Source organism: Scophthalmus maximus, chromosome 19, assembly GCF_022379125.1.
Source record: "Scophthalmus maximus strain ysfricsl-2021 chromosome 19, ASM2237912v1, whole genome shotgun sequence".
Lineage (NCBI taxonomy): Eukaryota > Metazoa > Chordata > Actinopteri > Pleuronectiformes > Scophthalmidae > Scophthalmus > Scophthalmus maximus.
In genome coordinates this window covers 11,729,964-11,743,787 of record NC_061533.1, presented here as the reverse complement: position 1 = coordinate 11,743,787, position 13,824 = coordinate 11,729,964, and the positions used below count along the sequence as shown (strand labels likewise).

At 41.1% G+C, this 13,824-nt stretch overlaps 1 protein-coding gene across 3 annotated transcripts in view; it reads left to right on the top strand.

Moving 5' to 3' along the window:
• Positions 1-13,824, top strand: part of LOC118313833 (netrin receptor UNC5C-like) — a 171,822-nt gene that overhangs the window by 89,610 nt on the left and 68,388 nt on the right. For all 3 annotated transcript variants that reach the window (XM_035639759.2, XM_035639758.2, XM_035639763.2), the window contains exon 3: positions 7,848-7,991. In XM_035639759.2, the coding sequence (XP_035495652.1) occupies positions 7,848-7,991 (144 nt within the window). The remainder of the gene's footprint in view (positions 1-7,847; positions 7,992-13,824) is intronic.

Below are 13,824 nucleotides of genomic sequence, written 5' to 3'. Positions count from 1 at the left end.
ACATCACAATCTGGGCACACAAAGTATTGGCTCGGGTGATTTGTGACCTCTTTCCCTCCTTTGCTGCCATCTCACTCGTATTGATTTCTTCTCGTCTTGTCCTACAACTCTCCCTCTTTCTCTCCCTCCTCATGTTCCTCTTCTCTTCATCCTCTCTCCGGCTTCACTCCCACTCTCTTCTACCTCCTTTTCTTTGGTTCTCCAATCTTTTATGTCTTCCTCTCAGGTCGCCTCTCTTTTGCTCCGTCTGCTATGTTGAGATTTCAATTATTGACAACCAGCAAGATTTTGAAAAGAGGTCAACTAGCTTCTGTGTCAGTGACTCCTGATATGGAACAGGGTTAGGGTTCATTGGATTGATGAATATGTATGTGCTGTGTCTGGGTGTGTAACATATAGTCCTTTATCTTGGTTGAACTTGCCTGTATATCTGTAAATGCAGTCCTGCTTATGTTAATCTCTGTTTGGCGTTTCACTGGCTGTGTTTGTGGGAAATTGTTTGAGTTAGGCTGCAGTTCCCTGTAGACTTTCTCTTGTGTCCTGGAATGTCCTGGTTCACTGCCTCTGTAGAGCCACAGGAGCACACAGATGTGCACGCTCAATGACATTCACATGTACGTGCACGCACAAAGACACACGTTTAAACACAAACCAGGAGGGACTGTGAAGATCAGTCAATGTCAGAGTTGAAGCCATTAAGAGAGTGTACAAATATACACACACGCATGTGTGTGTGTGTGTGTGTGTGTGTGTGTGTGTGTGTGTGTGTGTGTGTGTGTGTGTGAGTGTGCGTGCGTGAGCGTGTTCAATTGGTCACAGACCGGTGACTGTTCTGTCGATGTTCTGGATGATTTCGCTCTGTAGAGCTCAGTCAACCCTTGATCTCTCCCTTTCTCAAAATGCCGCTCATCCCGTTGTTATCTCATTTCCCCGCTTCTGTCTCTAACGTTTGCTCTCTTTTCTTATGATGATAATGTAATTATTATTTACAGAGAGATGGAAGGTAATGTAACATGCCATGTCCTCAGATCTATAGCACTGGCTGCGGAATGTATTTCTGTGTGTATGACCCATTTTACTCAGCAGAAGAATTGTGTGATTTTGGTTCTGCATATTTATGATAGCCATTATTATATTTGATCAATATTGTGCTGACAGACCGGTAATATATTCTGCATTATTGCTTACACACTATCTCATCTTAATAGCAGAGGGTAGCGACATATATCCCCTCGTTTATTATGTTGATGGGGTTGGGGAGTGATATGTAAAGAGTTCAGAACAGAATCTCCCATTTCCCTACTTGATGCAAATATATTTGGTCATTTGTTGATTCAGCCTTCAGTAGTGGCATCATATTTCAATTTGGCTTTCATCACATTCTCAGATTTCAAAGCTTGTGACCCTGGTGAGGTGGCAGTATAGTCCCCGTAGAAGGTTCGTGGCGAAGCTGAATTAATCCCCGTAGGGAAATTGTGCTTTCACTTTCAGCTCCTCCACATTAGGTTATAGTGCCGGGTCAGTTACTGAACAACACCCCCGGAGCTCGACGTTCAGTGAGCTGCTCACAAACAGCAGGGCAGACGTGTGCAAAAACAGAAACTCAAACTAGTGTGTCCTAATAGATCTAACTTATGTATATACAGGAGAGAAAGTAATCATATCATGTCAATTCAATGAAGCAGCTGAAACTAAAAAAAGAAAAGGAACTTAAATCTTTTCAACAGTGTAGTATTTGTTGCAGGGATGTTCATGCTTTTTCCCCCCAACCCCTGAATGTATTTATTTTGACCTCATGTCTTTGTCTTTTGTCAGACTCTCTCCCTCTGTGGCACTGATGAAATAATAATACTCAGTGTTGACTTTTTCAGTATCCTCTGTTTCTTTTCCCTAAAGGCTTGTCGGTTTGACCTGTCACTGATCACATTTAACACCACAAAGCTGAGTGCTCCCCCCCCCCCCCCACCCACCCCTACCCCCTTTGCTCTCTTATCTCTTTTCTTTTCAAACCATTTAGCTTGAAAACCCCCAGTCTGTCCCTGACTCACTGTCTTTCCTCTGAATGAAAAAAATGATCTCGCTTTTCTGGCTCCACTGCTACGGGGGCCAGCCCTACGAATGCAAATGTGTAGATGGCTGACTGACTGACTGACTGGCTGACTGATTGACTGACTGGCTGATTAACCGGCTGATTAACTGGCCGATTAACTGGCTGGTATCAAAATGAATGAGTCAAAACAAACAGACTCTATCACGTGAGCAGGGGGGCATTTACAGGCAGCGTTGCCAACTTCACGTCTTTTTCCAGATTTACTGACTGTCCAGATCTTTTAAGTGACCTTTTGTGTTATTATTATTTAGTTTGTTTGTTTATTTATTTATTTATTTTCCAAAAGGCATCTTGCGACTAATCTAGCACCTTTTTGGACAACCCTTTTCGACGCTCTGTTGAAAACAGTCAACAGTTTTGCCCAGCGAGTGCGAGGCTGGCGTTTCCCTCTGTGGGCACCTCTCCCGGAGTCTGCATGGTAACTGACATAGACGTGAATGAGCTTCTAACTTCGTGTCTGTCTAATCATTTAAAAGTAAACAAATCTTAAATCCCAGAACAGAGGTATGTGTGTCGTGGGGGGGGGGGGGGGGGGGGGTTAGGCGACATAACTGTTATGAAATCAGAATTTACACAATTTCTCAATTTTTACATTTCACACTTGAAAATGGCTTGGTGACTTTGGTGTTAAAGGGCAGTGATTCAGTCTCCTCATACTTGTTCCATTGTCTGACAACAGACGTGGAAAAACTTGTAAATGTGAACAGCTTTATCAGAGACTCAGCTGTATGAACATGGTATATATGCCGGGTGTATAAAGAAGCAAACGTGTGTTTGTAAATGAAGTACAATTACCAACTGATTGAGTAAATTGAGTAATTGCCTCAGTATAATCCAATTTTAGAAATCATGCTTTTCAGCTGTCCTCATCAGTTCTGTGACAAAGGCGCTTATCATCATCTATTTCTCCTTCAACATTTCTCCAGATTTGACGACATAAAAACCTCTCATCTGAAAGCTTTTGATGACACATCACTCGGGGCTCTGACAAGTTATGGCCTTTGTAAACACAATGCTCAAAACATATTCAAAGCGCATTCAAAGCTAAATTCTTGTTTTTGTTATTCAAGATATGTCTTATTTGAACAGTATTAGTGCCTTTTTAGCCTTATAGTTGTGAAGTATTTAGGCTACATTCGGAGGGCACTTGATCTGGCTGTGGTGACGGCCGGTTCCCAAATAATATGTCATCACCTATAGTAAGAGTTATAATCTTAGCGTGGATGTGCTGTAGGACAAAATGCAACAGTATACATTATATACATCTCTACTCTTTGTACATTCTTTTCTCCCAGTTACCATATATCAAATACAAGTCTGGACAAAGGACATTCACCCATTGTTGTATAACCCCCCTCGAGCCGACTAGTAAACGTTGTTACTTTGTTGTATAGTTGACACTACGAATAAACGAAATAGCTGAGGGTTGTGTCCATTTTTTTTGATTGATAGAAATGTTTGTGACAGTACCTACTTGTCTGGATACTTGTCTTCCATTTACTTCTCTTCTCTCACCTCCTGACAGTAGAGGTTTTGTTGATGTGAAGTACTGTCAAGCTATAGAGATCCAAATTCCATGCTCTGTCTGCCCGTAATACAATGATGTGAATTCTCCGAGCACTGTATCTCAACAACATAAGAAACCAAGTGATGTGGGAGTTTTTAAGCCTCGTGTTATTCAGCCTTTTTTCTGCCCAACGACATTTGCTTTGCGGGCTTTGCAAACAATGGACTGGCACTTTACCGGTGTCCACAGCACAACTCCAGCTCCAGAAACGTCTTTTATCTTCTCTTCATCTATTCCCACTTTTTTTGGTGACATGTTTTCTGTATTGACATGACACTGAAGGGAAATCAAGGGAAAGTGTTTTCACGCTGGATGTAGTTGGGTGTAATTCTGTGATCTGTTTCAGATTTGTGGTGTCTAAATCTCAGCATTTTATCACATTACGCATTTTCACATGTAGTTTTAGTCCCCAGCTGACACACAGATGAAACTGTGGGATGAAATGTAATATTTCAATTCATGACAACCTGTCTTGCATCAAATTATAGTCATTGTCATCTAAATGCAGTGTAATGCATGGAGAGCTGTCAACACAAGAACAAATGAATTGTATCTCTCCAGAAAGGAATATAAGTTGCATCAATAACTTCGTACATGTGATATAATATTTCAGCTCAACATGTCAATGTGTCCTGCATTTTTTTTCTTTTTTATCAGATAATTGGAACTAATTGTTATTGTAATTACACTTATTAGTACTGTTTTAGTTTCAGCTTTAGAATTATTCAACAAATCTGGAAACAGATAAATACTCCCACATTGATTACACAGCAATGTTCTTCCCTTCTGAAGAAATTCCGGTTATTGACAGCTGTTGATGTAATCATCATTAATTTTATCGCCTGTGAAACTTGGCAAACTTCTTTTACTATTCCCTCCCCCTGTCTGTTTTCTCATAGCTGTTTGTGTGATCCAGGTATTGCCATTGGCTTGTTGCAATCCTCCGAGTTTGTCTAAAGAACTGTGTAATGCTAAACTGGCTTCATTCACCTCGATAAAAAGTGAATCACCTCACCAATTAAAACGGTTTGGAAGCAACTCAACAGTTCATCTTTGATTAGAAATATTCTTTTAGATACTTTTTTTTTCTCACTGATATCTTATTTTTACATTGGCAAATAGCAGCATAAACAGTGTCACATCATCACACACATGCAGCGCTGCTGTGAACAGAGGAAAGCAGAATAAAACCGACCAAGTGGCCGACACAGTGTTTCCCACAAATTACCTCAGCATTACATCCGGCTTTCGCTCGGCACGTTTCTGTGCAGTTTTCAGCAGGCAGCCAAAACTCGGCATAACACGTGCTCTCTCTCGCTCCCTCCATGAACAGGCCTGGCCTACCTTTGTCCTCACCAGACAGCTTGTCCACTGTTTTTTATAGTAACATGTCCACACGCTGTACAGTCCGTTTACTGTGAGGCCCGTGATGGAAAACACCCCTACGTAGTACTGATACTGAATAATAATAAAATAATTGTGTTAAACTGACAGTATCAATTGGTCAAACACTCATATTTGCAGATGATTATGAACATCTCTAATGTTAATACACAAGGGCGAACTTCAAATCTTAACATCTGCTTTTATAATTGTTTAAAAATTATATAATTCAGTTCAGATTATTAGAGTTAGCATCCAGAGATCTGCTCAGTGTTGATGATTCTGATCATTTTTATTTTTTTTTACATTATACAAGAGAAACACAAGAACTATTAATAATACATTTATTTAATATATGTATAATAATACAGATAATGAGCCAAGCTACATTTTTTAAAAGATTAGACTGGAAACTTAAATTTCGATTTCTCTTAGGTTTGTTTTGTTATTTTCCAAACAAGTAAGTAAATAAATAAATAGCCTGTGTTTTGAGTGCGAGGATGAGGTGTCAGCCTTGGACTATATTTACAAAGGTGTACTACAAAGTTGCTTTGAAACTGACCAGGCGTCTTCAGTGCTCTGCCTGGAGAAAGCAAGTCCATATGCAATGCTACTCAAGTTTTCAGTCAGAATACCTGAGTTGCAGCCTCTGTCCCTCATGCTTCAGTGTTATTCTCTAAGCAACAGTGCAGAGCAGGTGAGGTGAGGGCACAGACTAATATCTGTGGATTTGACTGTCCTCCAGAATTGGCTCCTTTCTGCCTTTTCTTACCTTCAAATGAATAAAAAAGATACTATTTGATTCTGGGTGTTGATTCATCCTGTATTTTCTCCAAATCCTAAGCTTCTCTGTCTTTATTCCAACAACAGAGTCAATACAATGCAGCTTTATACATTCTGCTTAAACCGCTCGATTGATTCAACAATATTTTGCTGCTGATCATTTTTGATCTTTTGAGCTTAAGACGCTCAACGCAAACGCTTTGGAAATATGGACATGTTATGTATTTGTAGGTTTTTTATGGTCATGCCCTGCCACAAGCTTGCTCCCCACCTCTTGGTCGTTTCTTCCTGTACCATCTCGTATGCCATAACTAGCTCTCTGCCTCATTTGAACCACTGACTTTAATTGCCTCACTTTCCTCATTACTTCAGCAGTAGCGTTCTCTCGCTGGTCTCCAACTCCTCCCTCTCTCTTTTTGCCCTTTTATCCTCGCGCTGTGTTTTTTGCTCATTGCGACCGCCTGCCCACAAGTCGTCTCAGCTTTAGTCCAGGCATGCTTGCTGGTTCTAATTGCCTTTTTAGCTCCCGTTTTCTCAGCCTCTACCTTTCTTGCTGTGTCCCTTGCTCTTTCGTTTAAGTCGCGACGCTGTAACAATCTCCCTTTATTGCTAGTTTGTTGATATTCACACTAGTTTTTTCGCCGTCTTTGTTCTTTGCCCTCATTGCTTTCTCCCCCTCACTTTCTATTATCTCTTGTTTTGCCAACAGCTTACCTTCCACGATCCTTTTGCTATTTGTCTTACTTCCCTCTTTGCCCTCTGTGCCATTTGTCCCTTCTTATCAATCTCAATTTTTTCTAACTCAGACTCAGTCTCCCCATCTCCCAGCTACCTTGGATGGAAGCGTGTGTTGCCTTCCTTACTCTTTGCCCTCATGGGTCTCTCTTTAGTTCTCTTGCCAGCCATTTATGGCCTTTAGTCCGTCACAATCCTGCTCACTGGATTTCACTTTTTTTGCCCTCCTCCCTGTCCCCTTTTGACTCTATGCATGCTTTCTTTCTAAAAGTGTCTCTCAATTTCTTCAGTGGCAAGAATTTACTGAGCGTCTTCTTAAGTAATTGGCCCAAGTCACATTTGTGGAGCCCGTAGAGAATGTGTCTTGGGTCTCGCTTCAGCTGCTGAACCTGAAATACACTGCCAAAATCTTTTATAATAGCATTTTGCCCATCTACTCCGCCACTACGTTTACCTCAAATACAATTGATCTCCTTTTCTCTCTCCTTTCTGTTTCATGTTTCATTGCCCTCCGACCTCCTTCTCTGCCGTCCTCTCTCTTCCTCTCACTGAGCCTCTGTCATGCTGCTCTCTGTTACTTCTACCAGTCTAGTATTTCTCTCATTTCCCTCTCGTCTTTCTCTCAAGTCTATGAGCTTAACCTTCTTTTTGTGTTCGTCAGTCCCTCTTTGCTCCCTCCTCTTACTTCTTCTTTTCTGTTCTTCTCTTCTCTTGTGCTTGTACAACCATGTTCCAATTGCCCATGTTTCTATCCTGAATTAATTCCTTGCTCCTCATGTCCCGTTTCCCTGTGCAGTCCTCCTCTCTGTGCTCCCTTGCAGACCTATCAGGAGGATGCAGCTATTTAAACCTTACACTTATTCTTCCCATGGAGCTGTTTTCTAAACACCAGAGAAAAGAGGGAATTGAAGAGCAGAGTGAGATAAGTGGTAGAAATGCGAGGAACAATCTCACAAAGTTTACATTAAATCCCCAGTGAATCTACTCTGAGATGAAGTGACCTGGATTTGTAAACTGCTGCAGATATTGTATGATTATCCTCTGGCTCTATTTACTTGCTAAGATATTTCCTGTGAACCGCTTTGACTTTGGCTTCTTAAGCTAACATAAGAGCCATATCACAAGTGCAGAAGCTTAAATATACTTCGTGGCTTACTAAAAAACTTGAATTTGTGCTTCACTTACCATTTGCAAAAGCTTTTTTTTTTTTGTTTGAATTCAAAACGCAACTGACATAATGCAACACTGTTGTTCCCTTTGCCTCTGCAGGTCTGGTGGTAAGAGAAGCCAGTATAGAAATAACACGGCAGCAAGTCGAAGAGCTGTTTGGTCCTGAAGATTTCTGGTGTCAGTGTGTGGCCTGGAGCTCAGCTGGAACCACCAAGAGTCGCAAGGCACATGTCCGCATTGCATGTGAGTACACTACCGCCAGCATGCATTCAAGGTGTGGATGTTAGACAATAATGTGCTGTTTTCACACGAGTATGCATTCCATTGGTCAGTGCTGGGTGGGTGCACACACACACACACACACACACACACACACACACACACACACAACCAAACACTAACACACACAAAGGCAATCAATAAAACTAATTCGCACACGCAATTTACTAATTTTGCACGCGTGACTTTCAGAGGTGTTCCCCAATCTGCATTCCGGTTCACAGTGTGCCAGCTCCTGGCTAATATGTATTTAAACAAGTAGGATATTAGGACACCTTACAGTTTTTCTTGAGACGAGTTGCAGTCAGGCACTCGCGAACTGTGAAGAGAAATGCTGATGGGACCTCAGTAAGTCGCACATGCCACAGAAAATGAAAACTACCCCAGAACTTACTGAATGGTCAATGTTGAAAGATTTGACCATCAATTTAATACAAATCAATGTTTTATTTGATGAAAAATAGGGAGAAGATACCGTCTATTTGACTTTCTTTTCATTTGTAACAGCACATGATTACACATTTTAAGTAGAAACACTTCAGACTCACAGGAAAAAAAAAGGTCCTTGGGTAGAACCTTTAAACTTGTTTTACACTGAATGATAAATGGTGGGGAAATTTTCAAAGCGGAAACGTAGCCCAGTGACTTTAGTCTACCATCAGTAGCTTCCTGTTATGGTCTGGTGAAGAATTTAATAAGACAACTGGGAGTCTGACGATAAGGTCACCAAAAGACCACGGGCCAGACCAAACCCAACCAGACTCAATATCACTCTAGCAGTGATCACATGGGGAAACCATTTTAGGATTGCTAGACCCCGAGCAAAACTCCAGGGGGAAGAAAAGTTGGATGCTGTTGTGAAGTCGTTCACTTGACAGCTCTGCAGCGACTGTTGGGATGTTTGATATTTTTCGTTCTTTCAACATAAGCCTCATATAACAGAATGAATTGTTCTTCCAAAGCTTTTTCCACTGGCTTGAGAGTTGAACCCACAACAGTAGTTTCCCAAGCATCATTGCTCTGGTCAATATAAGACAACTTGGACTTGTCTCGAGTGCTCAGGTCATAGAAAGGTCACGCAGGAAAGAAATACTGTGCCAATGTCAAACTGGCCCCCACCTCTCCAGTTTACCTGGCTCTGCTCGAGTAGACTCTCATAAGGACGACCAGGGGATTTACAGGAGTCAATTCAGTAAACACACGACAAACTGAGCATTTCCTCTGTGAAATGCTACAACAGAAAATATATCACTCTAACAGACGCACACCCTGGAAAACTTGTTTTCCCATCTTGGTCTTATTTTTGTGCAGAAAGAAATCAGGTTGTTCTTGTTTCCTTGTTTTTCACTTCAGGTTATTTTATTTGGCTGTAAATGTATTTTCACATTTGCAGGGCATGGTTGCTTAGTTTTTTCATTTACTTACCTAATTTACACATATGTATTCAATTTGTCATGGTTTTTTTGATACACTATATACGCTATATTATGTTAAATGTAATGCGAACCTGAACTAGATTATTTAAATAAAATACACTAGTGCATTTGTATGAACAGTTTGTTGAAGGCTGTGCAATATGCAGTACACACAAAACCACAGTATTCTGGCAACACAGCAACATACAGCATTTTCTATTAAATTTGCTTGTGAGATTTAAAGATGATTTGAATTCAAAACAAAGCATCATCACTACCCTCTGTGTTGCTTTGCTATGCAAAGGTGCTTTTTTCTGTCTTATCAGCTGAGAGAGTGACACAGTCAGAAATATCATCCTAAACTCTGCTAATAGCATCCTCGACTGGAATGGGCCCTCCTCGGGGTGCAATGACAACTGGGTAATGTGCTGTTTTTGGCTAACGTTCGTGCTTATACCTGCTGAGAGACAGATGCAGGCAAGTGTACGCACACGGGGCTTCTGAGACTCTCCGAGGCACACCTGCGAATGGGAATGACACCGACGGCACAGACATGCACACAGAGCTCTGAGAGCCGCATTGTTCAGTGACGAACCTTTTCAACATGGTAGGTGACATGTGAAGGTGTGTTTTGTGCGGGTGCGCGTGTTTTAGCGTGCGTGACTGAAGGTCTACCTGCCACCAATATCATCATGAAGCCGCTTTAAGCACGTGATGCCACATCAGTCACAGTCAATCCAAGTTTTCCTCACCTCAGTTTTCTCCTTACTACAACGCTCCTGTTGTATCTCTTTTTTTTCTTAATCTACCCTTGCCTCACAAATCATCTACTTCTGCTTCCACTGTTTGTAATAATTTTGTGTCTGGCCTTGTTTTCATATTTTGAACTATTGAAGGGCTCTCCAGTATTTTAATGGCATGCAGTTTTCTACACCAAAAATCTTAAATCTTCTAAAAACATTTCTGCACTGCATCAAAAGCAGACTAGCATGCTACCCATCTTTTCTCGTTTTTTTTTTTTTTTTTACTATGTTACATGTATTTCACATACACAGTGTGCAGTATTTCGCACACACATAAGACCTCTGCTGGAGGTAGAAGGATGGCGATGGAGGATGCCTCTAAGAAGCATTGAAGGGTCCCATAGATATGAGGGAAGTGAGAGATGATAGAAACCTAGACCTTATTTTACTTCACCCCCCTTTTTCTTCAGATCTCTCTCTTTCGTCCTGTGTATTTTTTCCCCTCCGACTTTGTCTGTCCCTCTGTCCTTCACATTCTCTCTTTCCGTTATAACAGTGATTTTTCCCTTAACCAGATCTGATTACACTCAGCCCCCTCTTGCGATAACCTTTTACTTCAAATCGACCCAACCTCCTGACCTACCCTGCTTTCGGCTCCTATTTGGATCTCCTGTTGTGATTAAAATGCTTCCTGGCAGCTAGAGCTTGCTGAGCAAAGTGTCTTTTCCACTGCACCGTGCAATAGCAATTCAGCATTTCTCTCCCTTGTACCCATCTCCTCTTCCCACTCATTTTCTTATTTCTCGTTGGCATAGTATTCTCCCCTTTTACTTTTTTCTCTCCCATTGCTCAACATGTGCTTATTGTTTCACTCTGTCACTCACGCTCTCTCATTCCCTGGCATCTTTAGGCTGTTTTAATAACTGTGGAATTACCAAGAATTACCAATAAATACCGGTTTGTAGCTGGATAATGATAATCAGCGTTGTGGCTGTAAAGGTGTCAAACGGGCATTCAGAGATATTAAATCTCTGAGTGATTTTTGGGTGTTTTGGAGCAGGGCACTTAAGCTGAGTTATGGATGTTGCATGCAGCCTAATTCAAGTTTATGAAGCAGGTAAGACAAACACAGATACACATCCGCACGCTTATTCATGCAAAGCATCGCGGGCACGTACACAGGCTTTAGCGAAACACAGACACGTACCTACACACGAATGTGCATGCAGTGTCAGCCAGGCTCTTTGGCCCTGTAGCTTTCAGGTCAAGTCATTCTACTTCCTTGGATTAGCAATGTGTCAAGGACACACGAACGCACACACACACACACACACACACACACACACACACACACACACACACACACACACACGCACACACACACATACAATTGTGCTTCTATTTTAGTGTGGACACTCATTTACATAATGCATTCCTTAGCCCAAATCTTAACCACAACTTACTGCCTAACTCCAAGCATCGCTCTAAACCGTTACCCTAATCCTGAAAGAGGGACAAATATAAACCTGTACCTGCACCTACTAAAATCCTGCAGGTGGTTGAGGGTATTGTCCCTTAACGTAACCTAAACCTAATTCTAATCTTAACTAACTAACTAACTAACTGTAAAACCAAGCCCTTTGAAGATGTAGGGACCAACCAAAATCTTCACTCGTATGGTCTAATAAAAAACTGGTCCTTACAAAGATGGAAGTATAAGTAAACACGTGTGTGTGTGTGTGTGTGTGCGCACACACACACACACACACACTTCCAGATGAAGTTAATTTGTTCTGCCACCTTGCACTGAGACGTGTGTACATAGCATTCAGAAGTCCAGATGCTCTTGGCCACAGAAGCAACCTGAGCAGCTACTTGTGTCATTTGGAAAATGTCTGTTTTGTTTATGATGCAAATGTCTCAGCTGCATGTACTTACGTTTTCCTTCAGTCATGGATGAATTACAACAAGGAAAACAAGGTTCAACAGTGATTTCTTGTGTAAGATTTGAATCATTGATTGAAACCGAACTCTTCCACACTCATTTAGGCTTAGACCTGCATGGCGCTTACAACATTAGATCCCGTGAACTGGAAGCAACTGCAGTGGATTAGCCAACCTTTCTGGTATGAAACCAAATCGGCACAAGCACAGTCCAAATAACGTTAGACCTATTTTTCCCGTGAGAAGATATGTAGTAGCAGTTCAATTGAATGTGCAAATCAGTACAGATATGAACAAAAAGGCTGCGCTGTTTATCCCCCTACTCTGCAAACACTGAGTGGAAAACTTTCAGTGTTTTTCTCTGGATGACATAATCAAGAGAGCCTTGGTTTCTGGCTTTGAGAGTGACGTCATGATGGTCACAAACACTGAATAAACATTTTTATTGTGTGTGTGTGTGTGTGTGTGTGTGTGTGTGTGTGTGTGTGTGTGTGTGTGTGTCTGTGTGTGTGCGCTGTAAGCCACCGAGCTTTTTGCCAGATTTCAGTCTGCTTTAGTGTAGTTTCATGTTTTTCAATGGTGAGCCAAATCACTTTCTAAAGTAAAACTGTAACAAAAAATTGTATGCATACGTCCATAAATGTATGTTTCCAATCTTAATTGTTGTACTCCTATGAATACATCTTCAGAGCTGAGGTTATTTTAGATATTTTATAAAGGATGAAAATATAAATATCTTTTCAGTCGACTCTTCGTACCTATTTTATGATTTCTATCAAGGGCAATTACTTTACTTACATGAAAAGTGAACAGTAATTCATTTTCACGTCAAAACATGCTAATTTTTTTAATTCAACTATTAGATAATTCACAGTGGACAGGCCACTGGGCCAGTGTAGGTCCTTGATAAATATTTTTTACCAACCACGAACCAGTGGACATCTTGTGCTCCAGAGTGCTGAAGCTGTGTCAGCCAATGGAGTTGTTTATTTGACTGTGGATGGAAAGAGCTCATCTGATCGTCTCGAGCTGATCACAGGCTGTGGGGTGTTGAAATGACAGGGTGGAGAGAGCAGGGAGAGAACTGGTCTGAGTGGAAAGAGACTCCCTAAAGTCACTTAGAGAAAATGACTCCCCATGTAACCACACTGAAAATCCCTGTGACACTTAAGGTCACAGTCTCCATACATTCATTCCTTTTTTGGAGTTTCATTGGCATTGGGAGCCGCGTGCCCAACGACTGAAGGTCTACCCGACCGTTCACTGCTATTGCACTACAACACTAGATACTGTTAGGCCTTAGGACACACACCATTATCTAATTAAATATGATTTACTAATTATTAATTGACAGATTTGCACCATGTAAAAGACACAAGCAGTTTCACTTTATCATTATATATTTGGCTTATACAGGAGGAACTGTTTCATTGTTTACAACCTTGATTTTTATCATTTAATACAAATGTATTAAACTGTTTGTTTATTAAATATTATTTTGATCACCCTCATTATTAAGTTTGTTTTCAAGCCAGAGGTCTGATTGTCATTGTTTTGCCATTGTGTAGGAAATTGCATGTCCAAATGATCCTCTCTGAGACTAACGGAGGGCACTTTCCTTGCTATTTTCTTCCCAAGCATCTCACCTCGTTCTTTACTGCTTGAGCAGCTGTACCCGGGGAAACAGTTATGATT